Below are 18,616 nucleotides of genomic sequence, written 5' to 3' on the forward strand. Positions count from 1 at the left end.
AGACAGGTCTTCACATCATGGCCTTTTTGGTAGCTTTCGGGTGATTTCCACCTCAACTCTTCCGCATTTTCCTGCCGCTCTTGGGCTGTGACGTGTCGTGCTGACGGCGGCCTCGGAGCTGGAGAAGCGGGGGGCTGTAGCAGGACACTGTCTGGCTTCAGACGTCCTGCTTCGTTTTTCAGCGGTGTTCCAGAAACTACCCTCTCACCCCTCCTTCTCTGCTCGTTCGCGGCCCGCCCAAATCACACAAAATTCCCGACTGAATCCTGCCCGAGTCTGGGGGAACCAGGCGGCCTGGGAAGCCGTGGAGCGGACAGAGGCCATCCCTGCAGCATAAATCTGGTACGCGGCTTTCTTTTGCTCCCGGATCGCCTCTTGCCTGAGCGATGTCTTCGTCTTAGTGCGTTTGTGGCTGTTTGAATTTGTTTGCATTTAATATTTTAATTAAATTATTTAATGTAACCGCGAGGCCGCTCAGGGCTGGGCCTCTTCTTCCCGGGGCCCGGGCCTAATTGAGGCCGTGATCGGTAAAGCAGGCCTATGTTGTTAGCCAGATAGCTAGTTAGCCATCCAGCTCACCGAAAGTTCAGTATCAGCACTCGCCATTTTTTGTTTTTGTCTTTGATAGATAAAGAGTTCTGCAACCGTGGAGTAAAATTGACTAAAATTTAAGTATATTTAACATAACCTTTTCGTTAGTGAGTAATTTTATTCACATTCAAGTTAGCATTCCTCAGACACAAGGCTAACAAAATGGCGGACGCTTGTGTGTTGAACAGTGGTTGTAGAAAAGGTGTGTTTAGCACTTCTCTTGCTAGCTGCAAACCTCTGCAGAGATATATGCCCGCGAACAATGAGCTTAACCCGATTTTCTTCGGGGTTTTTTTTTTTTTGTTCTGCCATTGCACATGTATGTTGACGTTGTCAGCTATTTTTAAATAAATTTTCTCTGTGGCAGTCGGACTTTGCATTTAATATTGTTCATTGGGCATGCTGCCTTTATTTATCTCAAATGGCTTTGTGTTTGGTTTATACTCTTGCACGAAACTAACAAAGTTAATCCACCCATTCGTGTGAGTTTTAATACATAATGTTGACATCTTAAAAGCGGAGTGATCCCCTGTTGTGCTGCTCTCCACGCATCGTTATCACCTTTTTTGCCCACCTAGAGGTGGGGGATGGTACATTCAATAAAAATTGGCACCTCAGTTACACCGTTTTTTGTTTACATCTCTGCTTCTTCCTTCTTTGAGGAGATTTCTATTCCATGTGCTCTCATCTTCTTCCCAGTGTTAAACATTACACTTAAGACTTTGAGTGTCATCTTGGTGAAATTTACTTTAGGAAATAAAGTGGAGATTATGGTTTCATTTACTAGCTTACCTTTGCAACTGAAACGTGGTATCTGTATTATTAACCCCACTCTTCTAATTGTGTTATAAGTTATGCATATACACTGTGTTTCAATTTACTAATCCATACAGAAACCTTTATAAAATATACTGTATGTCATAGTATTTTTGATAAGTGATTTTTATTTGGACATTGCCCTATTACATGCCAACAATTTTTTAGCACTAATCCTGAACGAAAACAATGCTGAAGTATTAATTACTCTTTCTTTATTATTAAAAAAGACTAAGTAAAGCAGTGACATATTATTTTTGTTGCTTTTTACAGTGTAAACACATAATGATATTTGAATGGTAAATGCTTGACATATTAAAATCACAAAGGACTTATCAGAAGCAGGCCATTATATTGAATGCTCAGGATTTGTAGGCTGCAGTCCAATAACTAGTTTTATTTCTAAGTGATCTCTCTGCCTTTGATGCCTAATTTTGCTATAGTTGTCCAGACCACAAACATGCAGACATGGGTTGCCCTGCTGCCATTCATCAATAGTAATTTTTCTCAGCTACACCTGAACAAATGTGGTTTTCAATCATGCTAAACATTTAATCTGTTGTGAATGTTTAAAATGTCAGCATTGAAAATCATTAGCATTCAAATGCTGACTGTCACCGAACCTAAGGCAACTTTAATGAGTTACTAATCTTGCTTCATCATGTGAGCTCCAGGGGACTTTTGTGAAAAGAGCTCTGGTCAAACCCTTAACAGTGGTAAACAATAATCTAATTTCTGTAAATTGAATTAATAAATCTCTTAAAGCATGTCCTGACCTACAGTGTATCAATACAGCTTTGAAAAAAGAGAAAAAAGGGAAGCAAGCTGGGTTAAAAAGTTTAAAAAGATGGGAGAGATTAGAACAGAATAGAGGAAGGAGAGAGGATAGATGGTATACTGGGAAACACTAGGAATCTGTTTCCAGGTCTGTGGAAAGAAAAAAAAACCCACCTAGGCTGAATCTACTGCAGGAATTGCACAAAAAATGATAATGTCTCATAAAATATTAGATTGTCAGTATTATGTTGATGTCAATATGTCAATCAACAACAACCTTATATTTATTGTTTGCAAAATAAATCAAACCAATTATTGACGAGGATGATGCAGATGCAGGATGGAGATTCTGCTTTACATTTTACCTCGTTAAATAACTAAAGTTTTTCTTTCCTGTCGTGTATGGAGAAAAAAATACTCGATACAGAGGTGGACACACTAGTCACATTAAAATCTGTCAAATGGGTACAGTTGACTTTCGATGCATGCACAACAGTTTTCCTGTTCCAATTCAATCCAATACATAATTCTAAACTTAACATAATTAAAACTTTTAATTTTGTGATGGATTTTACTCTTATACTTTGATCATTTGGGTGACTCATTAACAATGCCACTGAGATGCAAAAAGACTTTAGGGCATATAGATTTTCTTAAGGCACTCCTACTACAGTGTAATAATTATTAGTTTACCTATTTTTTTTCACAAGAATTGTTCTTCTGCACATATTTTTCCAGCTGCATTTTTAACTACTGCATGTTCTGCTTTCAGCTCCTCAGTAACAAATGCAGCACGAGGACAATGGATGAGGATGTCACAAGGCTTGCAATACATGCTGAAGAGCCTAAAATAATAATACACGGATCGGGTAATTAAACATGTTTATTTGTTTATTTATATATATATATATATATATATATATATATATATTATATATATATATATATATATATATATGACTAAAAGTGTTTTAGGAGTGTTGTTTCTAGTTAGAGGATGTACATATCCATTTTGACTTGTTGCCTGAGAACTTGTATAAGAAAAGGGGGGTCTTTGGTGTTATCCTGTTAAATGATTATCTTCTTGCAGATGACGGAGGTGCCGGTGGGCAGGAGTTTGTTGTGGAGCTTCAAGAGACTGTGTTGGTATCAGAAGGTGAGGGTGAAGGCATGGCAGTTCACAGATTTGCCCCAGAAGAGCTCGTCATCCAGGATGCAGTCGAAGACGTAGTTTCTGAATATGTGCATGGAGATGAAGATGAAGATGTTGCTGTAGAAACCTGTGTAATGGCTCTAGAAGGCGAAGAGGAAGGCGTTGCCATGGGAGACATCCCAGAAGATGGGCTGGACCCAGAACAGCAGGATGACGACCAAGATGGCTGTGGAGATTATTTGATGATATCCTGTAAGTTTACTGCTCTGCTTCGCATTTATTAGAGATTCAGTTATTTATCTTGATTTTTGTTTTGAGATTTGATCAATCTCCACTTAAGTTATTTATTTATTCATTTATTTATAAATTAAACTTTAATAATGACCATAAAAATCAATTTGAGGTTCCTTGAACTTGATTTTAATTTAACAAGGAAATCAAGAATTTACAAACTTGATCCCATTTACACATTTAAGCATATTTCCCGAATCTTTTCTTTGTTTCTTTTAAACTCCAAACAAGACCATGGTGTTTTGTTGAAGGCTGAAAAACATTTTTATGTCTGAAACACAAAGAAAATACATGTTTCAGTATTTGACCCTCCAATTACATAGTATCAGTGAAAAGTTGTCCGATTTTAATTCTTGATGTTTTTTTGCCTGGGGTTGTAACATGTAATATCTATACTACATTAATGTTTTATGTATTTATGTACCTAGTGGACGAAGCTGGAAAAATGGTCTCTGAGGATGGAACTGAGGTAACTGTGGAAGGAGCCGTAGAGGACCAAGAAGTGGAGAAGGACGAAGATGGACAAGAGGTGATAAAAGTGTACATCTTCAAGGCGGATTCAGGAGAGGACGACATGGGTAGGAACTTATTTTTATTTCTATTGGAGCAATATTTAGAACCAAAAAACATGAAAAAACTATTTGCATGAAGCAAAACTAGCAAACACAATATACCTTTTTACAGGAGAATCTGTTGACATCAGTGATGGAGATGCAGAGAGTGTCGCACTAACAGAGTCTACAGGCCAAACACTCAGAGAGAAGATGGTTTACATGTCTGTCGGGGATTCTCATCACAATCAAGGAAATCATGGTGAGTCTTATGGATCCATTGGGCATGGTTTTTGTGGACACTACTCTTGTCTATTGTTTGGCTAAAAACAAAAGCTGCATATTGTACGTTATCCATGTCTCGCAGGATTGGCTTTAAGTAAATTAAGTTTTGTTGGCTCTGCAGGTGTAGAGGACAGCGAGGGCTGTGAAAACCGGAACGGTGCTGCCAGTGCACTGCTGCACATCGATGAATCAGATGGTGTCGATGAAATCAATAGGCAACGCAACAAGAATAAGAGACGATCAGAACATCGGCAGGTCCAGACAGGTATGGAGGAAAAAACTGAATGCTAATTTTCATATCCAGACTCAAAACCAAATTTTTCACTCATGAAAAAGATAAAACTGGCTACATTTTTAAGTAAAGATTTTTTTATTTTAATCACTCAGGTCTTGAACTTATTCTATTTTACAGAATATATATATATATATATATATATATATATATATATATATATATATATATATATATATATATATATATTTATTTTTTTTTAAAGCTTTTAGGGATATAATTTTATTAATCTACAGTTGATTTTTAACATTGATGGAGCGTCTTAGTAAAATGCAATTAATTTTCTTTAGTCATTTATTAGACTTTGAAAATAAACAGTTTATTCAAATATGTATCTGGAAAATGCATGCATTGCCCTGCAAAGGTATTCATATCCCTTGAACTTTTCACATTCACTGACAATATAAACACAAACCTCAGAGTAATTTATTTGGTGTTGTATCATAGACCAACACAAAATAGAGCATTACTGTGGAGTGGAGGAAGAAAGGTACCACTGTCTTTTAAAAGTCACTTAATTAGTAAATCTTCCTGCCACGTTCAGTTGAACTTCAGTATACATGGAGCTGCTCTGCGAAACGGTTTGTTGGAGAATATTAATGAGCAAACAGAGTCATGAGGAACAGGGAGCATACCAGATAAGTTTGATTGGAAACTCAAAATACCATAAAGAATACGGTTGTAATAATATGGAAAATGTGAAAGGAGTATGAATACTTTTATAAAAAGACTGTTTTATGAAGTGAAATTAAAAAGTGACTCTTCTCAAACAAGTATTTGTCTCAAACTGTCATTTGTCTGTTTTTATTTTTCCAGCCATTATCATTGGTCCATACGGCCAGCCGCTGACAGTTTATCCTTGTATGCTCTGTGGTAAAAAGTTCAAGTCGAGAGGTTTCTTAAAGCGACACACTAAGAATCACCACCAGGATGTTCTGACCCGCAAAAAGTACCAATGTACAGACTGTGACTTCACCACCAACAAGAAAGCCAGCCTTCACAATCACATGGAGGTGCACGCACTGAGCAGCAAAGCCCCTTTCGAGTGTGAGATGTGCGGTAAAGAGTTCCACCAGCAAGGGGCGCTGTTCTCCCACAGGCTGCAGCACCACCACCGGGAGCCCAAAGCCCAGCCACCTCCTCCACCCACTAAGATGCACAAGTGCAAGTTTTGTGACTATGAAACCGCTGAGCAGGGACTGCTCAATCGACACTTGCTGGCCGTCCACAGCAAAAGCTTTCCTCACATCTGTGTGGAATGTGGGAAAGGCTTTCGTCACCCGTCTGAGTTGAAGAAACACATGCGCACGCACACCGGCGAGAAGCCTTATTCCTGTATGTACTGCGACTACAAGTCGGCCGATTCCTCCAATCTCAAAACACACATCAAGACTAAGCATAGCAAAGAGATGCCGTACAAGTGCGAACGCTGTTTCCAGACCTTCGCAGAGGAGGAGGAGCTGATGCAACACGGATTGACTCACGAGGAGAATAAAACCCACCATTGTGCCCATTGTGATCATAAAAGCTCTAACTCCAGTGACCTGAAACGCCATATTATATCTGTTCACACCAAGGACTATCCACACAAATGTGCGGTGTGTGGAAAGGGCTTTCACCGGCCATCTGAGCTCAAGAAGCACTCTGTGTCTCATCGCACTAAGAAACTCCACCAGTGCCGGCACTGCAACTTCAAAATCGCAGACCCCTTCATCCTCAGCCGCCACATTTTGTCTGTCCACACAAAAGAGCAGCAGGCCTCACCTGAAAAGAGTGAGGCAAAAAGGACAGAGACCCACACTCCCGTTGCAGCCCCTAAAAAGTCTGCACCGAGTGGCTCGGGTGGGTCCGGCCCACCAGCCAGGGTCAGTGCGGCCAGCTTAGCCAGCAGTGTGACTGTTGTTATTGGTAAAGGACAGAAAGAGAAAAGAATTTACCAGTGCCAGTACTGCGACTACAGCACCGGGGACGCTTCGGGGTTTAAGCGGCACGTGATCTCCATTCACACAAAGGACTATCCACACCGCTGCGAGATCTGTTCCAAAGGCTTTCGACGGCCCTCGGAGAAGAACCAGCATATCATGCGTCACCACAAGGACGTAGTGAAAACAGAGTGACTCTGACTGAGCCAAATACTGTGCCAGAACAAAGACCAACATCAGAAACGCCCATCACACACCCGAGTCCTTGCACACTCACAGAAACTGTGGTGTGTTCGCTCTACTTTTGTCCAATCTGTTGTTTTTGCTCTTTCTAATCCTCAGCCTTATGTTTCTTCGCAGACGTATACTAATGTACATACCATTAAGTCTCTGACAGAGTTAGCGCCTCCTCTGCCCCTTCTTCATAGACTTGCACTTTTTAACTGCATGTCCCCTGCTGGTGACTGTGTGCATGGCAGTTTGTCTTTTTGTAGATACACATTTTTGGATTTGGCAGGTAGCAATCAGTTCTCGGTCAAAATCGGTCCTAATTATTTGTCTTAATCGAAGTGTAATTTTCAGAATGTTTGCATCATTCTTTTAAAATATACTTTTAACCCAACAGAGGTGTGGATTAGCCACATGTTCTAAGTAGCACTTGTGAAATTCAGTTTGTTTGTGTGTGAATGAAAGGGAGAAAGAAGGCCATAAAAAGTCCCCCTATGTTGAGCTTCCTGGTGCTTTGATCCCACCAATATGTAACATAATGGTTTTGTTGTGGTAACAAAAACAGAACGGTGTCAAAAATCATTCTGTGTCCACCACAATCATTAAATTTACCTGTAAAAGAAGTGGACGCTCTATGGTTGTGATTTAACATCGACATATGCACATGAATCGCTGTGCAATCAATGCTTTTCTTTATGTCCAATATTTCTGTTTCTTGTCTGTAAATGTGCTCAGTTGCCGGGATCAAGCGGAGACTAAGCCCTAAATTTCAGTGTTTTCAATCGTTTAATTCAGACAAGGGAGAAAAACCCAATGAATTTCAAAGTTGATTTGAGTGAAATGTATTTTCGGAATCATACAGTATATGTGGTGCTGCAAATCTGGATCTATGGACTGAACTGTGTTTTCACCATCACAGATGTACTTTTGCCAGTAGAAAAGGGAAAATGTATATCTTTAGATGCAACATTCAGATGCCAGGTGCTGGTGGTGTATGCGTATTATGGCTTTTTACATCCTTTAACACCTGTGATCATTTCTGTTTTTATATTTATTTCACTTACAACTCGTTGTATAGTTAAGTGTAACTAGACTTCTATGGGACGTAAATTATTGTTTTGTATACAGATCTGTACAAAGCGTGTAGATGTAAACACTTGATAAAAAGGAAATCCGAATTGTGTTGTTATGGATGTACGTCTGCGTATTTGTTAAAAAAAGATAATAAAGCAAAGTATTTTAGCCGTTTCTTTTATTTTGCTAGTAGAACTCAGTTATGGTGCTCAGGTAAATGGAACAGTGGATTCGTTGCAAAGCAAAGCAACAACATGATGTTTTAGCCAGTAGCTTTGATAGAGTAATATTTCCACAGCAAAGGAAATGATCTCCAGCTTGAATCACCGACATGATGAGTAGAGGAGGAAATCAGGCAGGTGGGCACTCAGCTGACGAAAGCAAAAGAGATTAAATTGATTAGTGTTTGCATCCATTTAATGTAGTTGGATACAAAAACAGGATCCAGTGATTTAAAAGTACCGGTTTTAGGAAGGAGAACAATGTTTTCAGCCAGAACGCCAGCATCCAAGGCGAGCTGTCTGAATTTCTCCTTCACTTTGGCACTGACTGCATCTTTACGGCCTGGAAAGGTCACAAAAGATTAATCTGCTACTAAAGATACAGCAACACAAAATGTAGCACTGCCAGTCAGGACTTTACCATAAAGTTGGACGATTTTGGTGGCCTCTAGATCCTTCTTCATGTTGTAAATCATTGCATACTCATCATACTTGATGTCCACCATAATCACGTCCTTCATAGTGCGCCCACCTAACAAAAGCAATAAGATGTCAGTGTGCCTGTTAAAACCGCATTACTTTGGCGTGTGCGTCATACTTACGCGTACTGAAATATGTAAACTTCCCAGGCACGTCAGTCTTCTTGACTCGGTAGCTCCTTCTCCTGCAAGAACCATTGGCGCTGCAAGGAGATACAACTCGTTTGAAAATGTGATTCATTTTCTACGTTCCTTTCTCTCGCTCGGTGTCCTCTTACTCAAGTCTGGAACATGATATATCCATGTCTCCCTCTGCAGTTGGTTCTAGCGTGCAAAAGCCCATTTTCATTTTGCCTTTGGTGTTGACGAACCACATGCTGTTGGAAGCGAATCCAATCAAGTGCCACTTCCCTCTTGCCTGTTGCAGCAAACAGAATATTAAAAGCCATTCATTCAATATAACCTTGATATGTTGTTTTTGCTCTTAAAGGGGCAGTGTTACACATTTCCATTTTATAGCACAACCGAGTTACTATGTTACCTGCTGTTCTAAAAATGCTGTATGTATCAAGCATCTCTTGAAAGAAAGTGGGTCCCTGTCTCTTTAAGAAACTCCCCTTCCTGACATGCCGCCTTCAGCACGTCCTCACAAAAATGCTTCTTTATTAAGTCGTTTACTACCCTTCTTAGAATAACTAGTTGGTATGATGAGCTCGGCAGATGCAGTTTCAACAGATTTTTGCTAATTGCTGCTGATGCTAGTCTGAAGGAGCTAAATGGAGAATGTGTGGATACAAAACCATGTTTCAGTGATTTACACGTAGGAGTTTAAGAGCAAGTATTTAGGCAACTAAAATGGTTGCCACGGGAGATTAAAGGATTTCTCAAACAGACATGACAAACATCAAAGCAACAATATGCATGTTTTTGGTGAGGAAATAACATGAAATAAAACTTAAGAATTTTTTTTTTACATAATACTCCCCTTTAAAAGTATTACCTGTAAAGTGTGTAAGCATGTTAAGTATTAATTTGTCAAACATTCATAATTTATGTAAATAATAAAATGCATGTATCTAAATAACTATACTAAATGGTCAATTGTGATGTCAATTTACTGTTTTTTTTTTCCAATTTTCAATTGAAATTTATATAATACAAGGAAGTTTTTATGATATTAATGTGATGGTAAACAGCAAACAATCTGCTGTTGTTGACAAATATTTGCATCAATACCTGATAATGTGCCTGTTTTATTTTTTACACCCTAATATCAGTTCCAAATTTTAGAAAACCATTCACTTTAAATTAAAAAAGTAAAATATGCCCCGTATATAATTTCCTCAAAATTCCAGGAGGTCAACCTTCAGATCACTGCAGAAAAACATTTACAGATTTTGTATAAAATACAAGAAATAGAATATAAATGTGCATGCACCAACACGCATGGTCTCTCACCGCCTGTGGGTTGTAGTCTGCCTGAGGGACGATTTCAGTGGACACCGTGAGGAAGCAGAGCGCGGCTCCCAGCAGGACCAACAGTGGAGTCATGGCTACTGAAGAGAACCGGTAGGAAGTTCTGCAGGGCTGTCGAAAAGTCCTGCCGGTGATTGTTTATATAGCAGACAGAGGGGGTGATGGAGGAGCCGGGAAGGGAGGGATGCATCTTTTCCCTTCCGGTTGCAAAACACAACACGGAACTGGCCAGGTGTTATGCATAGAATTGCATGCCTGATAATGTTAGGAATATCTTTAAAAGCTGCTCAACCTCCAGTCTGTTTTCTCTCTCTGCGAGAGTTTGGAACTCTTGCAAAAACATGCAACAATTTTCCTAACAGAAGCATTTGATTTAATTAAATCTGTTTGTAGTTTTTTATTTATTTATTTTTTAACGTGTTAAATAACTGTCCTTTGTCACAGAAATTTGGAATGGTCATCTCGCCATTGGCCCCAAATATCAGTTAATTGCAGTGAGCTCCAAGTTCTGAATGAGGAACGTCTGTTTTTGCTGGTGTTTCTCAAGCTTTACATCAGGACCCCACTGTGGTTCCCAATATGATCTCCATGAGTCCACGGAGGACAGAAGGTTCTGACCAACTAAGGAGGTGGGGTGCAACTTTCATCCTGGCTGTGAATTAGTTGGTCTGGTTTCCCAGGAGCTGAGAGCTGAGCCTCTCTTCCTCCATTCACAAAGAAATCAGTTGAGATTGTTCAGCTTTCTGATCAGGATCCTTCCCAGATTCATCATAATGTGTTGCCAGGCCGGAAAGGATGTACAGCATACAATACTGCAAATACAGGATGTCCAGGTTACCCTGTTGGAGTAGTTGCCCCTGCAGCCCCTATTTAGGATAAAATGATGGATGGATGCACAGGTAGATGGATGGAAAGAAGCTTGACAAAGTTTCTTTATTTTACTCCGTGGTTATATTTGGTTTTCCCCTAAAATTTTACAGGAATAGTAATCTTACTATTTGCAAACTTGTGTCGTAAAATGCATATTCTTGTTATTTTGTCATTTAGCAAATAGAATAAAATTTAAGCTTAACTGACCCATCCAAAACAGTCTGATTTAGGTGGATAGAATAAATTAAGTATGTCTTTTTTTTTTACAGTGTAATTGTCTGGTTCCAATTGAAGATCATTTAAAGCTACATTACTAGACTAAATATCTAGACTTGGGATGTTTTCTAAGAATTTTCCACAGTTGATACTCCGGTACAATCAGTTCAGTTGGGAACCAAAATTGCAACAAATGTTACATTTTCAGCTGGTGTGGCTCACTTCCCACTGGACTGTCTCAAACGATTCAAACTAATTGAAAAAAACTTCAGGATAAGAAAAAACTAATTTCTGCATCTTTGTGACATCCTGCAAACACGTTTGACACGACAGCACACTAACTTTCGTAGTCCACTTCATGTTGAGCTGCGGGTTGCAATATGTCTGTGGAGGCTTGCAACAAATCTGGAGTATCGCGTCATCTCCCACCTATTTGGCATTTCTACAGCCTGTTGTGTCACACAACAGGTTGTTACTGCTATTAACGTGGAAATGAAATCTCTCTATATAAAAACCCCTTCAGATGGATGGAAAGAAGCTTGACAAAGTTTCTTTATTTTACTCCGTGGTTATATAAAAACCCCTTCAGATGGTTATTGTCCAGGGCTTCAGGGATCGATGGGCGTTACCCCAGGTTGCAGGTGCAATTGATGGGACTCATATCAGCATTATGGCACCAGATGAGAATTCTGTTGACTATTACAACAGGAAAAATGCATACTCTGTTATTCTGCAGGGTGTGGTAGACAACAAAATGAAATTCTGGGATATTAATGTGGGCTCTCCAGGAAAAGTTAGTGACTTAAGGGTTTTAGTCAACTCTTCATTGTATAGTAGAGGTGAAAATGGACACTGTTCCCAGGTTGGATAGAAAGACTGAACAATGTGGACGTACCCCTACACATTCTCGGAGATGCTGCATACCCACTACGGCCTTGGTTGGTGAAACCATTTGTAAAAGAATATTGAGTTTTTTAACACGGTTTTGTGCTCTTACATTTCTAAATATAGATTTGTGTCTTTGCATGACACATGTTCATATGCTGCAGTTTTGCAAGAAAAGAACAGCTTGTTCATACCATGTTCCTATTGTAACAAATAACAGTTCAACATTCATTGTAACAAATGACAGTTTAAAATTGAACATTTAACATTTTTGCACACGTTGTTCTCAACATTTTAACAAATTTATATTTTTGACTAACTTTTATGAGTTCAAACTGGTTTTATACTTGATAAAATAATGTTTCAAAATAGTTTTCTCTTATCTTTTCTCTACAAATCAAAGATGACGTCACCTAGAACAGAAGCCCTTGAATGCTGAGATGAAGCTAACGTGTTTGGCTCCTGTGGGGCTTGGACTGTTGCAGGTACTTAGTGGTGCATAGTTGATATTTTATGCTGGTGGTAAATGAATGAATGTGAGGTATCAGTGTGTGCAGAGGGCTGGTGAGAGGATGGCGATGATGGGGTGCATGGTGTCATGGATTGGGGCATTGCAACATCAAGAAAATTAGACATCATCTGAAAGAACAGCTGGTTGCTGCTCCTGTGCTGCTCTTGCATTAACTGGAAATGTCTTTCTTCAGCTTGGTTAGCCCTTTTCTTCATAAAGCAGGGAGCCGGTGGTGTATGGAGAGCCATTTCAGCCAAAATTAAGTAAATACATTTTGGCTGAAATGGCTGTCTCTTGAACTTCAGTCTGTTTTATTAAAATATTAAACATGTCACCATAGTTATTCATTGGGATTAGTCATATTGACATATTTAAAATAGAAATGAGCAAAAACAAACTGCCAAACTGTTCATTTAATTTTTATGCTAATTAGTTTGAAAACCTTGTTGTTTTTGTGAGCGGTTACAAGTATTTGCAATACATTTTCCTCTCACCATATTTGTCTGAAGGCCTTCACCTCCTCTTCATTCCACATCTGTTCACGAGCCATTTTTCCCGCCAGTGGTGGAAACGTGCATTTGTTTTAGTTGTATTTACCCATAATGCTCTGCGCTGTAGTCCACTGCCTGCTTTTGGAACGTCTGTTCTCGGGTTGCGTTCACATATGCGTTCAACCGTGCCAAGTGTTCACTTCAACCAAACTCAGACCCAGGTTTTGAATCAGCTTTCGCTTTTTTAGCCCGCATTAGAGTTCAAATTTAGAGTTCAAACTTTCACATCTCTCCAAAAGAACTGGACTTTCCAGAGAGACGAACTAGAGTTCGATTAAAACGGACGAAAGGGAATGTGAATGGACTCCGAGTTACATAAATGAGAGAAGTTTCACAGGTATTTTGTAGAGGAAAAAAGTGACCTGATGGAGGCAGCAGAGGACAAACTATTCGGGTTTACATCTGCTGGAGTTGAGGGAACAATAAGTTCTGAACTGAGTTTTGTAAAGGAGAGGGAGATCAATTTATTTGAAGACTTATTAAAAACTGTTCTGTCAAGAAATGACAAGAGAATCGGATGTTGAATGTTGCATTGAAATACTCCTGATTCATTTTTCATTTATGACGCTAAGAGTTTACAAATTGGATGCTACACATTTTGTAATATCGAATATTTTACCAAATGTAACACCAGCAGCTGGTGCGGCCATCACTCCCTTTGTTTCGTAGAGCTACAGCGTTCTCTAAAGACTTCCATCGTTGAAGATGCATCATAAAACAGACATTTTTGAGTTTCAGAAACTACTTCTTGCAGTTTTTAACAGTTTCCCTTCTGACTCTATGGAGGATGAAGATTAAAAGGTAATATAAAACAGAATTTCATTAAAAACATGACAGAACTTCACAGAATGCTACATAAATAAAATAAAGTATTAAACACTACTGCATTCACTTTTCAGCTTTGAGAGTAGCTAACAGTTAATATACACTGAGTATCAGTACTGTGTTGTGTTGAATGCTAAATACTCAAACACAATGTGAAACTAAAATGTATTTAATCATCTTAAAGGTTAATGCTACACAGCTATTACCAAGTAAAAAGTCTTCAACCTTTTCTAAAAAAATTATTGAATTAATCACATCTTTGCTTCTGAAACATGCATTTATTTAGTTTTAATGCAGAGAGGTATATAATAAATCATTTTTCAAGCCGTGGGCAAAGCAATTGTTCACAAAATATGCACGTGTGTGTGCTCTTTTTTAAACACAAGAATATATTCTCCTACAGGCTTGTGTAAATTGAAACTACTGTCAGAATCATATGCCGAATCATAAGCTCTTTAAAGTGCACTGAGAGTCTGAAGCGGTGATCAAGTTTTAATAAGATTGTAGAAGAAACTAGACCAAGTCGGTGGGGCTGGAGTGAAGACTCACAGAGGAGTCTGCCATTGTGAGAAACTCAGCCCAGTTCTGATAGAAGCCACGTGAATACTCTCCGGTGTCGATGACAAGCCCCCACAGGCGGCTGTGACCCTTCTTGTTCCTCAGAGCCAGCTGAGCTTCCCGTCCCGTCACGTTGAAGCTGATGTTCAGAACCTGCGCCACCAGAAGGTAGAGCAGTCCGACTGTGATTATGCTGCTGTACCAGCAGCAGGTGAAGCAAAGGGCTGTGCTGTAAACACACACAGAGCAAACATAACAATACAACATATTATGTAACATGTAATGCCTACGAACAATAATTCATACTTTTAAAAAAATAAAGTTGATTTCTGCCTCTGTTGCCATATTACAGCTTTTCCTTGTCATACAACTCTCTGTTGAGTTTGTAATTTTTTTTTTTCTGTTTTGAAGAGTCTGCAACACCTGGGCTGGCTGTAGACGCCGGGGCAGTAGAAAAGGGCCGTCATCAGATACTGATGAGGACAGAGGCTGCGGAGCACCAAACCGATCCCGTAGACGGAGGTCAGCACAAACACACAGAGGGTCTGCAGGAAGCTGCGGTGGTTTGCTTGTCCCACACAACTGTTTATCCTGCAGCATCTCAACATGCAACGCAGACAGACAGGTCAGAGGATGAACACAAGATGCAATTCCACATTTTGCCATGTCACAGATACCTCAATGTGATTTGCTGAATCAAATTAGTGCACAATTGCAAAGAGGAGGGTAATTTACCCATAGTTTTAAAAAATGCTCATGAAGAAAAAAGTGTTACCTTCCTCTGATACCCCAAAATAAAGAAAAATGAGTGCAAATAATTGCCTTTGCTAGTTATCTAATTAGTAAACAAAGTCCTGTTGTGTGTAATTTATTATCAGAATTAATAGAGCTTTTTGTGATGAAGTGAGAGCAAAATTACTGCTAAATGTCATGCTTTAAAGACATGATGCTTTTCCAGATTTTGCATCACAACCAAACTACATTTTTTTGTTATATCAAAATGTGGCCAACAAAGTTGACTTTCTAAAACTATGTGTTAGAATGACTGTTGTGCAACTTGTTTGTTGCACATATATTAACAGAAGTTATTGCAGTTAAAAGATCTGCAATCTTGGTTGGAAAAATCAGCAAAAAAAAGAAAAAGAAAAAAAAAGCCACTGATAAACTATTTTAAAGGACACCCACCAGATGCAGTGGTGGTCCAGACGCAGAACACACGATCCACATGTTCTGCAATGTCCAGCACGCGGGGGTCGCATTATTTTGCACACAGGACACAAGTTCCATTTTGTTGTTGGGGGATATTTTCTTGTCTGTTCTGTGTCTGTTGCCTGGATAAATCCATCAGAATGAGTAGCGTCATCTTCTGTGTCCATTCTCTGATGGTTTGCTTCATGGTGAGAGGCAGAGACAAATCCTGGACCTCTCTTAGTGTAAATGAGTGAAACTATAGTGAGAATCATCCCAGTGGTCACAGCACACGTCTGCAGTGGGCTGACATCCCCGCGGGGTAAAATCTCCACAATGAAGAGATAATACATGTAGGCCAGGGAGTAGAGGGCAAGGGTGAGGAAGAAGAGGGTGCGCCTCTTCCTTTGATGGGTGGCGTAGTAGTAAGACAGCACCAGGACCGGCAGAGCAGTGAGGATGGTGATACCGAGCAGATAGTGCAGCGATGCAGCTTTCAGCAGGAGAGGCAGCAGCAGCAGAGCCGGGATCATGGAGATCTCCAGGTGGTTGATCATGGTCCTAAGCACAGGAGACTGGAGCCCACATGAAGGTGGTTTCTCCTTCAGCCACCTGAGAAAAGCACAAGAAAAAAGACTTAAGCAACAACAATATACTATACATTTTACTGTACTTTGATAAGCTGCACGTTTTCAGGCTAAAATCATGGTATTTGTTATCCTATCATTTTGTTCTCAAATGAAAATGTTCCATCTGTTGAACGCTATCGAAAAAAATGCTAATTTTCTATAGTTTTGATAATAAATATTTTAACATAATTAACATATTTTAAAACTATCAGATGGAATTAAAAAACAAACATGGTGTCAGTGGACCTAGAAACAGCTCAAAACTGATTTAAAATCAAAGAACAAAGGAATTATTACATTTTTGTAAGCGGTATCCAGACTGTTTTTTTTTTTTAACTATTTCTCAATTTTACGGAGTGAATAAATGTGCTTGGAGCTTTAACAGTTGCAAAGTTATGCTGGTGCATAAAAAAATATACTTTTTATAATTTAGACAATAAAAGGCAAAGGAAATTATGAAGGGTGATATATCTGTTTCCTGCTCTTCTTCTGTGTGTCTGCATAAAGCTGAGATAACCTTGAACAGGATTAAGGAGGTATAAAAAAAGCCAATGGAGTGTTATTTGTCAGGGTGGGTTGGGCTCTGCTACAGTAGGAAAGGAAGGATCTCGTCTAATAATCTAAGAAAAAAAAGTAGTTCAAAGACTTTCTTAGCTTGCTGGTTCATCCTCACATTTTTTCGGCACCGTAAAAACAGTTTCATCACACGCCGCACCTATTGAACTCTTCATCCAGATCTTGACAGTCACAGCAACACCTGTACTGGTAGATGTCACATTCACAGCAACACATGGGATCATCTGGCTCTGGAGGCTTCAGCTTCTCCCATTTCATAGCGACCTGCTAAAGATCCCACCGATGTTTAACTACTCTAAAAGAAAATGCAGTCATTAAAGCAGAGGCAAAAGCATAGATAAAAACGTGTCATTTAAATGACTAAAAAAATCAGGAAGCAACATTTCTAGCAAATAAAAATCTTTAAAAATGTGACAATTCCAGTAATTACTATTACAAAAGACTGACTTCAGAAACCACCAACTTAGAAAACATTAATCAGCTAAATTGATAGGCACACACCTAAATTGACTGTTGGATAGCAAACTCTGTGCTTGTTATGTTCATTTGAGAAAGATGAGTTATGTTAAAAATAATGCTGAAAACGAAAGCTGTGAATTTTATTTTGGGTGTTGTCATGTGAAAGAGCAGAAACAAGAAGCGATCTAGTTTACAACTTTATGCGATACATTAGATAAAAATATATGTCATATATAGCTGTAGATCTATAAACCAGATGCACAGATGACAGAAAAAAAATGGTTAGAGTGAATGAATGGATTAAAGGCATTGCAAGCTGCTTTTAGAAGATGAACTAGTTTTTGTTTAAAAACTAAAATAAAGCATAAACTTCAATCACTTCTGATTGCTTTCACATCCTTGGAGATTCAAATATAATTTGTTAAAACAAGGCCACCGTGTCTGCAGAGACTAGCTATCTGGGCCAAGAAACCTGAGACCCTAAAACTCAAAGATTGCTTGGAGTTATTGTAGGTGCAACATATTAAAATGACTCAGATATACATTAAGAATGTATAAAAAACAAAAGGATAAATAATAACTATAGACCAGTTTTGAAAATTATAAATTTGACTGCATCTAAGGAAGATCGGTGCGAGTTGATTATATCTTAATGGTATTGAAATACCAAGAAAAACATTCACAAAGAAATCAACAGTTTCTGTTTACTTACCTTTTGTTTTTGAGCAAATTATAAAGCTCGACAGAATTAGATTCCCTTATTCCAAGTGTGAACGGTGAGTGATGATGAAGAAACAAAAATGAGAAGTGACCTCTTGTCACCAAGCTCCTTCTGTGAGTGACTGAAGGGAAAGATGAACAGAGCAGCCTAGTTTCTCATTTGTGTTGGCATGTTTCAGTCCTGGTGGAGCAGCAGCAGCAGCAGCGTGTCAGTGCAGGGAGATGGTTTCCATTGCTCGGATTCCCATGGAGGAAGTGTCCCAACAGAAGGCAGCTTAATTCTCTTGACAAGTGGTTTTAATATCATGTTGCATCTACCGCCTCTCGTAACTTTGAATAGTTTACAAGTCGTCCTCTGGCATACGTGGTCCTCTGTCAGTTGTCGTTTCAGATTTTAATGCTGGCATGCTTGGTAAATATGGAAGCCCCCTCTCTACGGGTTTGGGCCGACCAGAGAGCCGGTGGAGCCTCA

At 39.1% G+C, this 18,616-nt stretch overlaps 2 protein-coding genes across 2 annotated transcripts; one reads left to right on the top strand and one right to left on the bottom strand.

Moving 5' to 3' along the window:
- Nucleotides 1–13: 13 nt before the first annotated feature.
- LOC129368646 (zinc finger Y-chromosomal protein 1) lies at nt 14–8,148 on the top strand. Its single transcript, XM_055043709.1, has 7 exons — nt 14–342; nt 2,957–3,053; nt 3,275–3,589; nt 4,057–4,206; nt 4,313–4,441; nt 4,586–4,729; nt 5,573–8,148. The coding sequence occupies exons 2-7, from the start codon at nt 2,987–2,989 to the stop codon at nt 6,871–6,873; spliced, it is 2,106 nt and encodes a 701-aa protein (XP_054899684.1). The 5' UTR covers nt 14–342; nt 2,957–2,986; the 3' UTR covers nt 6,874–8,148.
- On the bottom strand, nt 8,142–17,238 carry LOC129368647 (palmitoyltransferase ZDHHC23-A-like). The gene is made up of 9 exons (XM_055043710.1): nt 17,105–17,238; nt 15,758–16,372; nt 14,996–15,163; nt 14,564–14,801; nt 8,959–9,098; nt 8,804–8,883; nt 8,623–8,733; nt 8,443–8,544; nt 8,142–8,351 (listed from the first exon to the last, which is right to left on the bottom strand). Exons 1-9 carry the CDS (start codon nt 17,221–17,223, stop codon nt 8,332–8,334), a joined length of 1,593 nt encoding a protein of 530 aa, XP_054899685.1. The 5' UTR covers nt 17,224–17,238; the 3' UTR covers nt 8,142–8,331.
- Nucleotides 17,239–18,616: the final 1,378 nt, after the last annotated feature.

Source organism: Poeciliopsis prolifica, unplaced genomic scaffold (assembly GCF_027474105.1).
Source record: "Poeciliopsis prolifica strain line A6 unplaced genomic scaffold, Auburn_PproV2 SCAFFOLD019, whole genome shotgun sequence".
NCBI classification, from domain to species: Eukaryota; Metazoa; Chordata; class Actinopteri; order Cyprinodontiformes; family Poeciliidae; genus Poeciliopsis; species Poeciliopsis prolifica.

Bases quoted from the DNA above. Each gene is read 5' to 3' on its own strand.
- LOC129368646 (XM_055043709.1), top strand. From the start codon at position 2,987: ATGGATGAGGATGTCACAAGGCTTGCAATACATGCTGAAGAGCCTAAA. The intron at 3,054-3,274 runs GTAATTAAACAT...ATCTTCTTGCAG, and splicing joins AATAATAATACACGGATCGG to ATGACGGAGGTGCCGGTGGG. The intron at 4,730-5,572 runs GTATGGAGGAAA...TTATTTTTCCAG, and splicing joins ACATCGGCAGGTCCAGACAG to CCATTATCATTGGTCCATAC.
- LOC129368647 (XM_055043710.1), bottom strand. From the start codon at position 17,223: ATGAAATGGGAGAAGCTGAAGCCTCCAGAGCCAGATGATCCCATGTGT. The intron at 8,884-8,958 runs GTAAGAGGACAC...ATCTCCTTGCAG, and splicing joins ATATCATGTTCCAGACTTGA to CGCCAATGGTTCTTGCAGGA. The intron at 8,734-8,803 runs GTAAGTATGACG...TGCTTTTGTTAG, and splicing joins GTTTACATATTTCAGTACGC to GTGGGCGCACTATGAAGGAC.